This window comes from Aethalodelphis obliquidens, unplaced genomic scaffold, assembly GCF_003676395.1.
Source record: "Aethalodelphis obliquidens isolate GAN/ISIS:26980383/991018 unplaced genomic scaffold, ASM367639v1 scaffold98, whole genome shotgun sequence".
Taxonomy (NCBI): domain Eukaryota; kingdom Metazoa; phylum Chordata; class Mammalia; order Artiodactyla; family Delphinidae; genus Aethalodelphis; species Aethalodelphis obliquidens.
This window is the reverse complement of record NW_020838042.1, coordinates 1,409,055-1,426,530: the sequence shown is the minus strand read 5'-3', so window position 1 is coordinate 1,426,530 and position 17,476 is coordinate 1,409,055. Positions and strand designations below refer to the sequence as shown.

The window sequence follows — 17,476 nt, the reverse complement described above, 5'->3', positions numbered from 1 at the left end:
GTGGTGGTGGTGGTGGTGGTGGTGGTGGTGGTGGTGGTGGTGGTGGTAGTGGTAGTAGTAGTAGTAGTAATGATGGTGATTCTAACCAATACTTATTTAATGCTTTGGGTATGCCAGGCACCACTCTAAGTGTTTTCCCTGCATTTTATAAATTAATCCTTATAATAATCTTTCAAGGTAAATACTGTTAATATACCCATTTAATAAAGGGGGAAACTGAGGCATAGAGAGCATAATTAACTTTCCCATTTGTCACATAACTAGTAAGTGATCAAGTCAGGATTCAAACCCAGCAGGCTCATTCTGTTGCCCAGACTCTCCAATACTCTTTCTCTTCCTCCCTTGTTTTCCCTTGTATCGGGTCAATATTCCTAAAAAGAGTTCTTACAAAGAAAAAAGAAAAGGCAAACACTGAAATTTAAAAATTTCAATACTGAAAATTCTTGAAATGAATTCGGGTTGTCCCATAGTCCATAATCATTTTTTCTGCCTTAAATACTGTGTATAACTACCAAGCACATATTGTAGCAGCATCATATGAGGTTTGAATATGAAAAATTTCTTTCCTGGTTGGGGACACAATCTCTTGGGGATTGAGCATTTTATATTCTTCATAAAAAACACATACACACATATATATATACACCCACAAAATCATCTTTTTTTTATAGGCTAGTGCTCACAATATTTTAAATTTCTTCACACACCATGATCACTACACGATTCCCTGTAGAGTATACAGTTGTAAATGGAATTCAGAACTAAAAGGAGTGTGTGAATTCTATTGTATTTTTGAATTTAAAATTCTTCTGTGGTCTGGAGTTGTCCCAGTAGTAAATTTCACAGTAGTAGGCAAAGCTGGTCAAGGTCAACGTTCCTGCTGTGAATGACACTTGGTTAAAGCCCAAGGTGGTCAACATATTATTACCTTAGGAGGAAGGGAAACCAGTCTGTTCTGGTGAATGTCTTTAAGAAGGGAGAAAGGGGTGCTGCGGTTGAGAACCTTTGAGTTCAGATAAGGGCCTTAGCCCTGTCAATGTTAGTCAAGGTCAGTGGGATTTTTTTCTTTTTAATCCTACATCACAGCAAAATCTGAGCTGTATGCAGTGAAGGATAGCATTCAGCCAAGATTTCCTCAGGTATAAAAATTTAAATTTCAGTGTGAATACAAATTTGAAGAAAAATATATGGCTTGCGTATTTTTGCCTTTCAAGCATTAAAGTATACCAAAAAACTGTGGTTTGAAGTCAAGCCTTACTCCTTTACTACCTTTTTACTATGAAGTGTCTAATTAAACTTTAAACTGCTATGTCCTTCAAGATTTTGGAAAATCCTCGCATACTTTTCAGCTTCTACTTTTAGGTATTTTTTATGATCTATAGATTAGAACCAAAGAGTGTATCCTCTTATATCTAGACTTTTCAAGTAACAACCCATGAGTGAGGGTTGACTTCCAAGATCATTTGTCTTTTCTTAGATAAAATAAATGATTTTAATTATATTTATTAAAATTTTAATTAACATTTTATATTGCTAAATCTATACATATATGCTCTGATGTTGGTTCATAATAGGTATTTCTTTAGCAGTTGCATTTTTCTTAAAAAGGAATTGCCTAACTGAAAGGTAACTAAGTTATTGGTGTCAGTTTTGTAGAGTCTTATGCTGCCAATTAGAGATTTCATAGATGATAGATAATAAGCTCGTCTTTTAAAATGCAAATACCATCTTCTGGATAATAAGGACCAATTGGTCTTTCATATCTTAGTATACATTACTTTTTAACACTATAGGTTAAAAGTGGCTTCAGTGAAGAGGGAAAGGGAAGAAGGTGTAATTTTGTACTGTAGGAAATTTCTAGAAAGGGAAAGACTTTGGTGTGTGTGTTTCACCTCAGGAGGGCTTTTGGACAGTGTGAGGATATAAAAAGTGGAAAATAGGAACTGCAGGGCTTGATAAAAGGTGTATATAAGAAAAGGCAGGAATTCCACAAGGTTAAATTGTAATTGCTTTATAGTACAGCGAGTATACTGTGTGCCTTTAAAAATTGTCTCTCTTTTTATTTTTATAGCAAAAGTTAGTGATACTGGCTTTAGCTGCTTGCTACTAGCTCTGCTATCTGGGTCTATTTGCTATATGCAATAAATGCAATTATTTCGTTTGATTCTAGAATAGGATGTTCTAATTGAGAAATGCCAGATTATATACTGATTATAGATTTTCAGGGAACAGGAGTGTACTCATATATACTGAAACTATGTTGAAAAGTACGAGTGTTTGATTTTTATTACCATAAATCATATTAACATAAAAGAACTAAAACAAAAATGAGTACTCTTTTCAGAAACATCAGTTAGTTTCAATTTTCTCTTTTACCCTTCCAATTTATGTCAATGTACTCTTACAGATTTAAGAAATACAGTGAAGGTAGAAATTGTGTTCTTTTCTTTTTTTTAACTTGTGATTTCTGTGCACATTTACTGCATATTAGACCATTGGGTTGATGTATTGCCTTATTTTAATGTCCTCTCATTAAACATTGAAATTGTTTCTCATTTTTTTACTATCTTAGTTAATGAAGATCTTTATTCCTATAATGTACGTCTTTTCTTTTAAATATTTTACTGGGATAAAATACTAAAATTAGATTACTGGGTCAATGGGAATAAGCGTTTGTATGTCACTTGATATATATTGCCAAACTGTCCTAATAGATGCTGCTCCCATCAGTAGTATATGAATGCGCTAGTTTGGCTACAGTCTATCCAGCTTTGGATTTTATTTTTTTAAAGTTAATTGGTGTCAAATTGTAATACTCTTATTTTTTCATGTTTTGAAAGTTGATTTTTTTCCTTTTCTTTAAAAACTTTTTATTCTTTCTCTTGTTTGAATTGCTTGTTACTATTCCTTTGTCCATTTAACCCACTATATTGGATTTGATATAACTGTTTGTAATTTAATAATACCGTAATGCTTGGAAGCCTCTTCCATGCACTTGAAGCAATGTTTAATAGAAACTTGGGGTTAATATACATCCAGATAAACCTATCATTGGTTTATTTCTTTCTTGATATATGATATTTGAAGTGATGCAATACATGGTTTGATAATACTCAATTGTTAAAGATAAAAAAAGAAGAAAACATACGTCATTTGGTTTAGCAAAATTCTTATATTTAAAATTTTATTCTGATTTTAAAGTAGGATATTTTTTAAGTATTATGAATAAACTGATCCTTTAAATAAGTTCATAACTAGAATAACAGCACTGGTTTTTTTTTGATGCCTAATATTTTCCGTATGCAGCTCTAGTTGAATGCCAGTAGATGGCACTAATTACATAAACAATTCAACAAGTTAATGACGAGGAAAAGAACTAACGTGATATTTTTTTCTGTTCAAATTTTGGTATATGTCACATACTCAACAATTATTTGAGAGCTTATTTTTATAGTTTGTTCTCTCCCATGATAAAAACAATTAAGCCAAGTTTGTTTCCGATTAATTGCTACTAAATTGAGATACCTGATACTGATTATTGCTCAAAAAGCTGGATTTGAAAAGTTTTGTCATGAAAAGTGGGTTAGCTTATACTATCATGTTTGAGTGAACTACACACGGTAGGTTAAAAGCAACCGTGTAGACATGCTCTGACCCGAGGATTCAGAAGCTGTTTATGAAGCATTTTAAGAAAGTGCAACTAGAGATTTCAGAGAAAACTGACATTCATTCTCTTTCCCATGTGTATCTGTAGCAGTTGGCCAAAGACCTCCGCCAGTGGCAGATAAATGTCGATGTGGCAAATGACTTGGCACTGAAACTTCTTCGGGATTATTCTGCAGATGATACCAGAAAAGTACACATGATAACAGAGAACATCAATGCCTCTTGGGCAAGCATTCATAAAAGGTATGAACTATATTATTTCTAAAACTATTTGCTGATTCTAATGATAGGGTAGTGACACTGGGTGGATAATGCAGATTTGTTTTCCCATCCTGCTAAACCAGGGCTTTGGGAGGATCCAAGATGACAAATGCCAACCAAACTCACAGTCTTGCCTAAGTCCACTTATTTTAAAGATGAGGGACCCGAAGTTGCCCACAGTCAGAAAGGTAGTGACATAACTAGGCAATTAGACAAAAACAAAAGATTGATTTGTAGCTAAAAGGGCCATTTATTAGTCTGCTTTGAGAACTCTATCCAAAGAAATATTGTTCTATTCCGTCATGCCACAAACTGCCCCATCTTTAGTCTGACAGGGAAGTCACTTTGGGCTTCATGATGGAGTTATAGCTGTCTCTGGTGCCGTCATTGTATCTCCCTCCACACACCCAATGGGAAAATTTGTGTAGTGTAACATGACTCATAACTTCATTTCCCATTATATATCTACGGAAATCAACAGCTCTTAGAGACACCATCTCCTCGAACTAAGCCCTGACTCCTTATTTTTCACTCTTAACCCCTTGTGCTGTTCTTTCATTAGCATTTATCCTAATTATAAACAAAATTATAAACAAATACATGAATTATGTAACCAATTGTTTAACGTTTGTCCTTCACATTAGTCTAACCTCCCTGAGGACAGAGGCTATCTTTCTTATTTGGCACATCCTGAACCAGGTGATATAGTAGGGAGCTGGTAAATATTTGTGTTTTTTTAATTGAAATGTAGCTGATGTACAATATTATGTTAGTTTCAGGTATACTACATAGTTATTTGACATTTGCACTTATTATGAAATGATCACTATAATAAGTCTAGTAACCATCTGTCCCCATGCAAAGTTATTACAATGTTGTTGACCGTATTCCTCATGCTGTATATTACATCCCCATTGCTTGTTTATTTTATAACTGGAGATTTGTACCTCTTAATCCCCTTCACCTATTTCTCCCTTTTACCCCCTCCTTCCATCTGGCAACCGCCCATTTGTTCTCTGTCTATATGAGTCTGTTTCCATTTTGTTTTGTTTGTTTTGGTTTTTTAGATTCCACATATAAGTGACATCATACAGTATCTGTCCTTCTCTGTCTGACTTACTTCACTTAGCATAATGCCCTCAAGTTCCATCCATGTTGTTTCAAATGGCAAAATTTTCTTCTTTTTTATGACTAACATTCCGGTGTATACATATACCACATCTTCTTTATCCATTCATCTATCGATGGACGCTTCGGTTGCTTCCATATCTTGGCTATTGTAAATAATGCTGCAGGGTAAATATTTGTTGAATGATGACTCGACATAATTTATAGTCACCTTGTTCATGCTATGGTAAGTCAAGGATTATTGGGTACTCATTTTTAGCTCTGTCAGAAAACAGAGGCAAAAATAGCACCTGTATGGTGGTAAGGAAGATCCCAGTGAAAGGTAGATGAGTTCCAGAAGATAACATGACTTACTGAAGACAGGTAGGTGGCCTTTATTAAGAAAAAAAGGCCACCATTAAAGAAAACAAAAACAGATTTTGAACTAAGCAGAAACTCTTAGGAGTAAGGAACTATTAATACACGGAAATTGAGAGATCAAGTTAATCTTGAAACTGAGTTAAAGATTGAAGAGTATAAACTCCTGTGAAAGTGGATTTGAGCTGGTCATCCTGGGGGAAAAGAGCAGCTCTAGCCCTAAATTCCAGACAGTGGGTGTTCAGATGGCCATGGAAGAGAGGGCTCAACCTGAAGTTGGGGAGTTATATTTGGGGCCCTATCAATAGAACCCTGGTTGAATAGGGAACTGATAAAAAAAATTCTCCAAGTTACTGCCTCCTCTTATTGGCAAGGTTTGTACTTTCTGCTCCAAATACAGATCTGCTGTTTGTTCAGTTAAATGAGGGCAGATTAGGCTCAGGGAGACTTATTCATATGTAATCGATTGGTATCAGAGAGTCAGTAGTTAAGATCTCACTGGGAAATAACCTGCTTCTCAAAGAGAGGCCTCTATGGGTACGCAAATTAAGATCAGAGATTAATTTGGTGAGTTTAGGGAATGTAAGCCAAGAAGGAGACGAAAAGAAGGCTTACTCATTTTACAAAACTAGGGCTTCAAGAGAGTCTATCCCTTCTCTGCCACTCTTTCATGCTCCTTGAGTCTCCAAACAGCCCTCTCATTTCTTCTGATCATTTTCGTTATATTTTTTGACTTGGTCCCTAAAAAGCTACCACCTAAGGAAGGTATATAGTTATTTCTCCAATGGGTAAAGTAAAATAGAAAGTTAAAAGCCAAATTACATTTTTTGCTAGCCCATAGAGAACCTGTGATTTGCCAAGCTAATTCAATTCATGCCTCTAAAGTTCTTCCCTGTTTCTTTCTCACATATACTCTATGAAAATTCATCCACTTGTGTAGTTTCAGTCTGCTGATGACTCTCCATTTATACCATTTGCAGCTGAGCGTGATTGTTGAATTTCAGACCTGCATATCCTATTGATTTCTTTTCATTTTAATGTCCCTCGGGAACTTCAAATTTAATAGGCCCAAAGCTGAACTCATCTTTGTCCTCTTACAACCTCTTTCTCCAAATGCAACCTACTTCTCTTCCTATGATCCCTCTCCAGTGAACATTACCACAACCCATTCAGTTGTCCAAATTGGAAACTCATGCTTGACTCTTCCTTCTATTGAATACAATCCCAGTGGCCAAGCTATCACAAAGCTATTTACTACCTAAATAGCTTTCAAATCCAGTTATTTCCCTTCCTCCCTACTCTTCAACTATCACATCTTGCTTAAATGACTACATCTTCCTGCTTCTTACCCATTCTCTACATAGAACGCAGGATGATTTTTCTAAATACAGTATATTCATATAGCTCCCCCTCCCCCCCACCCAGTTTTAAAGGCTTTGGTGGCTTATCCGTTATTATTTGAAGACAGTCCACACTCCTTTCAATGACTTCAAGATCTTGCACGTTATGGCCTTTCCTTAAAACTCCAGCCTAAGTTTCTGCTCTCCCTCAATCTCCCCTCCCCATAATTAAGTAACATTGAGCTATTTTCATTTCCTCATAGCTATGTTCTGTCTTCTCTATTATGTGCTGACGTGATAGATGTATTATTCCTTCCTTTTTGCATGGTTAAGTTCTATTCATTATCCAGGTCTCAGTGTAAATGCCATTTCCTCCAGGAAGCCTTCTCTGATTACCAACCCCAAAGCCTACACCCTGTTAATAGTGCTTATCTCACTACACTGTATGTAAGTGTCTATTGGTCTTTGTCTCTTATGAGAATGTTTGCTCTGTATACACATTGGGGTATACACATTGGCTGCTTGTCCACCATATGACTTAGCACTTAGCTTGGCACATAGTATCTACCCCCAAAACATGCTTAATAGGTAAATGAACAAACAAAAAATAACTAACTACAAGTGTTCTGGAGTGCCAGTAACTCAACACAGAAGAAAAATTGAAAGGATTGCTTTCAGTTTCAAGTAACAGAAAACCCAAGTTCAATAGCTTACCTAATGGAGGTCTGTTCCTGTCACTTTATGAGAAGTTCAGAGTCGGGCAGGTCGTGACATGGGCTCCATAGCGCAGCAATGTCAGCCCTGAAGTCTCCTTGTTCTTCTTGGCATTTCCCTCAGAACATAAGCATTCCAGCAGGAAGAAGCAGCAGCAGAAGGGGCAGTGCTGGTGTCAGGAAAACAGTGGCTTTCTCAGGAACTTTCGGGTCAGAACTATGCCACAAAACCACCTCTAGTATCTAGGAATTTGGGTTGAGCCAGCCAATAGAGAATGTCTGCCACAAAGGGTATGGAAAGAAGAAACTGATAAACCGTCATGCTGTAGCTGGACAGCGTGAAGTTCCCTGGAGAGACAGCTAGTCAAATCTGAGTGAATACGGTCTAGTCATGTAGGTTGTATATTCATGCACAGTATACTCTCACGTAGGGTAGTCATAAAAGTGGGCCATTTGGGCTTGGTGGTGGTTCTGGTCAGTGTGAAAGGGCATGAGGAGAGCTGGGTTCTCTATTGGCTAATGACACCTTTACATGGGAAGTTCACATTCGGTGTGTGCTGTGTGTGTCACCCGCACAGATTAAACCGTATTTTACTTGGCTGCATCTTCTCTTATTTTATATTCTTATAGATCTTATGCTAAATAGATAAAGAACAAGAAAACTCTCTATGTGATCTTCTGCATTTTGATGTTTTTATCCAGTGTCTCGTCCAGCTAAACCCAGAAGTGAAGTAACATCATCATCCTCCTCTAGATTTGTACTGTTCAGTAGGGTAGCCACTAGCCATAGATGGCCATTTAAATTTAAAGTATTACAATTAAATAAAATTTAAAATTCATTTCTTCCGGCTCCTCAGCCACCTTTCAGATGCTCAAGAGCCACGGGTAACGAGTGGCTTCCCCATTGGACAGTCCAGAATGGAACATTTCCGTCATCACAGAAAACTTTATTGATCCCCTAAGCAGTTTAGCATGCATTTATAACAATTACATACTCTATTACTTCAGAACGAGATTTTGCCAAATTTTGTAAATAAAAAGTATTTTCTTTACAAAGTGGTTCACATTATTCTATTTCCTTGTTTCTACCCTATTTTTTCTATTTATCCATCTTCTAGAGTTGCCATTTAAAGTGTCTAAAACTACAACTATCACAGAATATAAACACTTACTGTTAATCCTAATAAACATAATTTTAAAGGAGAAATTATTAATATTGATATTTGGGTTTGGGGAATAAAAGTATCTCATGTCTTTGAAATATATCTATAACCAAGACTTTTTAGGTAGGGGAGAGTGTTGAAAGCACTCTGATTACATCATTTCTCATGGTTCAGGTTTTACCACTGAGCACTGATATATTGCCTGCACTGAAACTTTCAATCATATAGATAAATATATGCAAAAATTTTGTGCATTTGGAAGCCTATGTAAAGCAATGAAATCTTTACTTCAGTTTTAAAATTTTGAGTGTTAAACAAGATATAAGAAGTGTAACTTGGAAGAACTTTACTTTGGTATCATATACTGGCAGGCTGTAGTTTCAAGACATAATCAAAAACGAAAATGAGCTAATTTTGTTTTGTAGTTTAGTGTTCAACTTAAGTTTATTAATAGGTCAGAGGAATCTTCAAATTCTATACTGGCTTTTATTGGACCTTTAATTACCATTTTATATAGATAAATATAAATAGCTACGTGCACCTAAAAGGACTTGCTCTACCATTCATGAATAAAAGCAAAAACTGCTTCTCAAGTAAACTCTGTAGTTTAGCAGTTCATATCAGAACATAGATCATCATTGTGACCTATGTAGGAAAATATTTTGTTTTCCTGATCGTATGACTTATAGAGTCCATGTTAACATATAAAGCCAGAAATGTGGGCTTCTGCAAGTTCATTTCTTTCCCTTCAATCTCTGTGAATAGATATGAATTGGTGAATAAGATAATATTAGATGTGATATTACATATTATTGTGAGAAGCCTCTAAGGATTAGATCTCAAGGACTGCCATCTGGCTGATGACTTTATGATGACACTGTCATGAGATTTCATTTCCTTATTTCTATTCCAGGGCCACTCTTTAAACAAGAAATGTGCATTAACTCTGAATTGTCTGTCTGTAGCTATAGGAGGGCTTCTCCAACTACTCATCAGCAAGGAGCAAACTCATCAAGTAGAGGGGCTGATCCTAGTATCAGAGGGTTCATCATGGATAGAAGTTCCTCACAAAAGCTCCCAGATACCTGAACAATCTCTCTAAGTTCTAAGAAAGACTTAGCATGTATGTGTATACATGTATGTATGTGTATATGCATATGCATGGACATGCATGCAAATACACTATCCTTAAAATAATATCTCAGTATTCTCCTGTCCGCTCTAATAATATGTTTCAAATTTTAATAATTACAATTAATAGTTGAGAAATTGAACAGTTATCACTTGTGTTCTCCATCTTTGGCAGCCATGAAGCCCTTGTAAATCACTCCTTGCTTCTCTATTCCTAGGTCCTTTCTCTTTTTCACTTTAAAAAAAAAGAAGAAAAGGGAGAGAAATTATTGAGCCCTATTTTGTGTGCAGCAAAGAGCTACTCTAGCTGAACACTGGATCTCTTTCACATTAGCCAACGTATTTTTTTAGTAACCGTTCTGCTTCCTTTCTCTGGGATTTTCAATTTCTTCTTTCTCCTTGCTCCTCCCCTTCAGCCAACCATCATGCTCAAGTTCCCTCGTCCTAGAAGAATATTTTTAGGATACCAACTTTTCTATCCAGCTATCCTTGTTTCCCCTTACCATCAAAATTTTTTAAAGTAGTAATTGACATTCTTGTTTCCTCTCCAGCTTCTGGTTATGCTTGGACCCACTTCAGTCTGGCTTCCCCAGTACCTCCACTTCCCTGAAAAAAGGACTCATTAAGATTGTCAATAACTTTTATAATAACTAATTGCCCTATTTTATTTATCCATCTACTCGACATCTTTTTGACCTTGGTCCTGTTTATCAACTCTACTGGTTGAAACTTTCCCTTCTTTGATTTCCAAACGATATTATTTTGCAATTCTCCAATTTCTCTAGTAATATAATAAGTGTGAAGTGCTTGGCACAATGCCTGGCACATAGTAAGAGCTCAGTAAATGTCATCTGTCATAAACATTTTAAGAATTCATTCACTTGGTGAATATTTTGGTGCTAGGTATGTGCTAGTTAGACTCAGTTCTTGGTACTAGGTATACAGCAGACAAAATCCCTACCCTCATGAAGCTCACTTACATTCTGGCAAGGAGAAGGTGAGAAACAGACATTAACAAATAAGATAGTTAAATGTATGGTACATAAGATTGTGATAAGTGAAATGTGGAAACATAAAGAGGGAAAGCAGTTGAGAATGTGTAAGTGTGTGAGTGAGCGAGTGGTGGAAGAGAAGTGCTATTACTTAAATATGGTGCTTAAGAACGATCTCACTGGGGACTTCCCTGGTGGCCCAGTGGCTAAGACTCCACACTACCAATGCAGGGGGCCCGGATTCCATCCCTGGTCAGGGAACTAGATCCCACATGCCGCAACTAAAGATCCTGTGGGCCGCAACTAAGACCCGGCGCAGCCAAATAAATAAATACTTAAAAAAAAAGAAGGATCTCACTGAAAGAGTGAGTTTTAACCAAAACTTAAAGGACCTAAGGATGTGAGCCCTGTGGATAATTGGAAGAAAAACAGTCCAGGAGGGTTCTAATAACTGGAAATGCCCTGAGGCTGCAGTGTGCCCTGCATGTTGGAGGAACCTTAAGGAGACCAGTATGATAGGAATGGGTCAAGCAAGCAAGAGTCTAGTAGACAAGGAGTTCAGGGAGGTAAGAGGAATCTGATTACATTGGACCTTATAGGCCCCTCCAAGGACTTTTGCTTTTACTCTGAATGAGATGGGAGTCATTGGAGGGTTTTGAGCAGAGGAGTGGCATCTTTAAGCTTATCTGGCCCCTCTGCAATAATAGACTGAAGGAAATCAGTGAAACCATTAGAAGACTGTTGTCATAAGTCAGTCGGGAGACAACTGTGATTTGGACCAGAATAGGAGAGGTGAATGTGGTAAGAAATGTTTGACTTCTACTGGACTTCCCTGGTGGTGCGGTGGTTAAGAATCCACCTGCCAATGCAGGAGACACGGGTTCGAGCCCTGGTCTGGGAAGATCCCACATGCCGCGGAGCAACTAAGTCCGTGCGCCACAACTACTGAGCCTGCGCTCTAGAGCCCGCAAGCCACAACTGCTGAAGCCCGTGCGCCTAGACCCCATGCTGGGCAACAAGAGAAGCCACCGCAATGAGAAGCCCATGCACCGCAACGAAGAGTAGCCCCCCGCTCGCCGCAACTAGAGAAAGCCCGCATGGAACGCAGACCCAACGCAGCCAAAAATAAAAGAAAGAAAGGGAGGGAGGGAGGGAGGAAATGATTGACTTCTACTATATTTTGAGGACAGAGCCCAAAAGGTTTTGTAATGGATTAGATTTAGGTATGGAAGAGAGGCATCAAGAAGACTACAGAGTTTTTAGCCTGAGCAACTGGAAGATGGGGGTACCCATTTACTGAGATGGAGAAAGCTCCAAAAGCAACATGTTTTAGGAAGAAGATATGGACACGCCACTTTTGAAATGTCTATTATGCATCCAGGTGGAGATGTGGAGTAGATAGCGGCTATAAAATCTTAAGTTCTGGGCAATGGTTGGGACTCAAGATACAAATTTGAGAGTTGTAACAATAATCAATATAGGCTCTGTTTGCTGTATACAACCTTTAAATCTTGGTATTCCCATTCTTAATTCTCTCTTATTTCTGTATACACATTTCAAGTACTTCTGTCTGTCAACTTCAACTACCGTTAAGAGTCTTCAGTTTTTATTTCCATCTCACATCTTTCTCCTCATCTCTAGAACCATACTTCCAGCCACCTACCATACATCTCCATCTGCACCATCTACAGGCTCCAAAATGTCCAAAGTACAGGCATTATCTGCCCCTAAGACAATGCTATATTTCCTATGTTTTCAGGGAAAATTAATTGCTTAACTTAATTTTCTCTAGAGCTGGAAACTTAAGAATTACCTTCTACCTCTTCCTCCCTCTCTCTTCTCTGCTAATACATGTATTAAACTGACTTCTAAATTCTGTGACTTCTACTTCCAAAATTTCTCTAGAAGCTGTTGCCTTTTCTTCATCTCTGTTCTTCCTCTTCACCTCATCCTAAATCGTCTCCATATTTTGCCTGGTAGATTGTGACCACCTTTTTCCGTGCTCCTAACCATTGAGTCTCTACACTCACTTGGCATTCACACTGACCCAGAGTTATTTCCCTTAAAACTCATCTTCTGGTTTTCCTTTGCTCCCAGCACTCTTTTGTTTTCCTCTTGAGACCTGACAGATGACATGTTCATATGTAATATATTGCCAAAAGCATACCCCAATTTTTCTGACAATAAAAACAAACAAACTTGATTTATTTTCAGGAAAGAAAAGCAAATAATATCACAATTTGTGCTTGGTTGTCAGTTTGTTTATTTAGGAGAGGGACAGGCATGTGAACTTCATAAAAGGGTCTTATGCTCTAGCCACAAATGCTGTCCTTTCTCAAAACATTTTTGAAACTCCTTTTCTGGAACTACCTAGGGACTGTTTCATGACCTTCAGAAGATTGTTGTATTATTTTGTAGCTACACCTTGTGTTTGCTGAATAATTGTATTCAGTAATCGTTTGTGTATCGAATGAAGCAGTTCATCCGATGTTGGGCACTAAATGGCTTTGGATTATTTCCAGAAACTTAAAAGATGAAGATTTGCTGCTGCCCTTGAAGCTATGTAAAGAATGTGATATGATGCTAACAGGACGTTTGTTTAAAATATTGATACAACCTCTTATTAAGTCAGAGACTGCTTCTGATATATTTGTAGCATGTTATAGTCATAAATATTAACGCTACAAATGACCCTAAAGCCACCAGCTCAAAATTCTCAATTTACAGTAACCCTATTTTTAATCCCTCTCATGCAAAATATACCTTCTAGTCCATCTTAAGGACTAAAGGGGATTTGGTACATTGAAAAATTCAATCGGTTAGCAACTCTTCTAGGTACACTTCTTTTGGCAGTACGAGGACGTTTCTCTAGGCTCTTCAAGACAGTTGTATATATAGTTATAAGGCACTCTCGTTTTTATACTGCCGAGACCCAGTCTTCCCAACTGATTATGAAGCATAAGAATTCTCGCCATCTTACAATAGGATAACGTAATACCTGTAATGCGAAATCCTGGGGCTCTGGGCCAGGGAGTGTCATGATCCATACGGATCTAAAAGTTTCGTGGTGGCAACTGCCTGCTTCACTTTATGTCGTTTCCTTCAAAGCAGTTAGAATGTTTCTAGCTTGCAGGGATTGCATACAAAGGGAGACATTTGGAATCATTGGTGATTTACTGGTGTGGAAAATTACGTGGTGGTGCAACCCAGTAGCCATTTTCATTTTAACCCAGTCCTGCAGTCCTAAACCGGGCCCTACTAGCACCCCAAAATATATGCTTACAAATGCCTCTACATACCCTTTACCGATGAAAAGACTCTAAAACTTAAAAAGATTATAATTGTTTCCTAAACAAAAGTTATAGGACACCAACAGACCTTTCTTTTTTTCATTCATTAATTTAATATTATGGTATCTAAAATTAAAACAAATGGGAGAAAGTTTCCCTCGCTTCGTTTAACTGAACCATTAATGTTATCAACGGCATCCATTATATTACTTTCAATTATATATGCATTTTTCATTGTCTTCCCATCACTATCAGTCTCAGAATCTTTAAAATATTCAATAAAATATATAAATGAGCTGGAGTTTATTTTTAGGAAGTTGAGTTATTTTGGAAAATGGATATAGTCATCATTTGATCTGTAACTTTATCTCTCCAATTCTAACAGTCATCTGATGTGGAGATCTTTTGGCTTCATTCAGTTTATAATAGGGATTCATTTTCTTTCTGTAAACCGTTAATTCAGATGCATTTCTGGTATTAAAAAATATACAAAACAGGTATTAGTGAATTTTGTGGAATTTTCTTTTCAGTTCTTTTCGGTTTCCTCCCCCAAAGGGGGGTCATGGAAGCAGTTCTAGGTGCTGTTTAACAGCACCTCTTTCTTAGACCCCTGTGACCACTTGGGAAGCGTGATACTGTTCCTAGCTAATTGAGGCAAAGAGCCTGGCTCAGGTTCTTTGTCTTACGTGGAGCATTTTCAGATTCTTGAGGCCAGTAGATTCTGAACTCCTGGCAGCCACTACCTACTTCCCAGAGTCCAACAGCTTCATGTCTTCAACCCTGCATACTACTTTGTGTTTCTGTGTCATTTCTGACCCACAGAGCTATCTGTCTTGTTTCTGAGCCCAGATTGTGCCTTTCTGGTTTTGTGTTTTTATATTTTACCTAGCGTTGTTCTGTGCTTGGAAGTTTCTTCTGTATTTTGAAGTAATTTTCCCCTAATGTAAAGTGATACTTACTTTAGAAAATTTTAAAAATTGAGAAATAATCAACGTTAACATTTTTTAGCACTTTCTTTCCTATTTTTGTAAATGTATTTTGCCTGTATCTATTTTTAAAGATTTTTTTTGATGTGGACCATTTTTATAAGTCTTTATTGAATTTTCTACAATATTGCTTCTGTTTTATGTTTTGGGTTCTTTTTTTTTGGCCACGAGACATGTGGGATCTTAGCTCCCTGACCAGGGATCAAACCTGCACCCCCTGCATTGAAAGGCAAAGTCTTAGCCACTGGACCACCAGGGAAGTCCCTGCTAATATTTATTTAACTTACTCCCAATTTAGTAACAATCGAAAGCATTTCCAGATTGGATTTTTTTTTTCCTTTTAAAAATCCTTGGGCTTCCCTGGTGGTGCAGTGGTTGAGAGTCCGCCTGCCGACGCAGGGGACACGGGTTCGTGCCCCGGTCTGGGAAGATTCCGCATGCTGCGGAGTGGCTGGGCCCGTGAGCCATGGCCTCTGAGCCTGCGCGTCTGGAGCCTGTGCTCCGCAACGGGAGAGGCCACAACAGTGAGAGGCCCGCGTACCACAAAAAAAAAAAAAAAAAAAAAATCCTTACTACATTTTTATTAGGAAGGTAACGCTCAGGTATTATCTTTTAAAGAGAAAAAATGGATGGGAAATAACTTCGTTGAGGTACATGGTGACTTATTCAATCATCAGAAAGAAAAGCAGTATCCATGTGCCTCCAGCCAATGTTTTATGCACTGGCCATTCTGCCTATAGCATCAGTATTCATCCAAAGAGATGGAAACTCTTCAAATTTGCGAGAAATCAATTCCACATTCAAATCAGTGGTTGTGGGTTTTAAATATCTTCTAATATTCAGCTTCTCAGTTAGCTTCCTCAGATCCCTAATATGATACTCATTACATCATTCTGTGGCCAGTCAGTGTCTTCATGCCACAGAGCATTTAAAGCAAGTCAAACAGACCTAATCCAAGCCCTTTTGGAGATTTTAACCTGCATTTCATAGATTCATGGCTACTCATACAATTCCTGAGGAGTTGTGTTTTTCTTTTACATTGCAAGTATTTTAAATCTACGTAGTGAAATTGAATTAGCTATTAAACATCAACTTTATCACAACCTCTTTTTAAAAATATTTAAATGAAACAAACCCTCCACAAAAATGACCAAACACAAATTGCATCCTGAGACAAATTGAGTAATGATCATGAATTCATAATGATTGTTTTATGATTTTTATGTTTTTTTGATAGTGAGATATGATTTATTGATGTTTATTTTAATATGTAAGTCATACCTAAGTTGCCTATTAAAAACAGGCAGGCTAAAATGGCATCATTCTTTTTAGCTGTGAGTATAGCTGTTGACCTCTACTTAGACAGAGCTGGTGTTTCAAACCCAAATCTGTGTCCCTGAGGCCTATGCTCCCTTCATTGCTTTTTAATGGATACATATTAACTTGGAAGGAGGTTCTGGCAGCTTTTCACAGTAATCTAATCTCAGCTCTGTCCTCTTCAATATTTCCATCAGTGACTTGGATGAAGACGTAGATAGCATTCTTATCAAATTTGCCAGTGACACAAAGCAGAGAGAAATAGCAAATACTGTAGACAAGAGTACCAGGAGCCAAAAAGATTTCAACAACTCGGGGTGGTAGGCTGCATATTGAAAGATGAAATGTAAATATAAGGCAATACACTTGGTTCAAAAGAAAAATAAAATAAAAGACACAATGCAACCGACTTAGACTGGGCTCCCTGGAAACAGGGAGAAGAAGATTCCCTGAGATGGGGAGTTGTGTGCAGAAGGTTTGCTGAAGAGTGTTTCCATGAGATACATGAGTAAGGACGTGACAGAGGTAAGATTGGGCCGAGAGAGAAGCTACCCTGCAGTGAACCTGAAGCCTGGGCGGCTTCTAAGGGGAGATCTGGAATTTGTAGGTCCCCTCAGAGACGTCCTGAATTGAGGCAAGGGGGCTGAGCCTTTGTATTCCAGTATCAGCTGGTTATTGGTTCTGGGTCACCCTGTGGGAGAGGGCAACCTTGGATAAAACAGTTACCTACAGCTGAGGCCAATTTCCAGTGAGAGAGGCAGCTGTGAGCTGTTAGCAGCCAATATTCCCACCAGCTAGGGCATGGGTCTTGGCAGAGCGCCAAAGTATATACTACCCAAGTGTTACCCAAAGTGTGGTCCTTGGACTAGAAGTATTAGCATCACCTGTGAGCTGGCTAGAAATGAAAATGTGTGGGTCCTACCCCAGCCTACGAAATCAGAATCTCTGGGGATGTGGCCCAGAAAACTCTTAACAAGCTTTCCAGTCTCTAGCTCATTTCTATGCATATTACAGTTTGAGAACCACTGCACTATGCCAACCAAAAACATTCAGAATGGGGAGATAACAGGTTTTAGTGACAGTAATCTCTCTCTCTCTCTCTCTCTCTCTCTCTCTCTCTCTCTCTCTCTCT

The 17,476-nt window shown here is 37.9% G+C and overlaps 1 protein-coding gene across 4 annotated transcripts in view; it reads left to right on the top strand.

The window, feature by feature from the left end:
• Positions 1-17,476, top strand: part of DMD (dystrophin) — a 2,234,319-nt gene that overhangs the window by 1,693,413 nt on the left and 523,430 nt on the right. For all 4 annotated transcript variants that reach the window (XM_027096086.1, XM_027096084.1, XM_027096085.1 and 1 more), the window contains one exon: positions 3,755-3,909. In XM_027096086.1, coding sequence (XP_026951887.1) covers positions 3,755-3,909 — 155 coding nt within the window. The remainder of the gene's footprint in view (positions 1-3,754; positions 3,910-17,476) is intronic.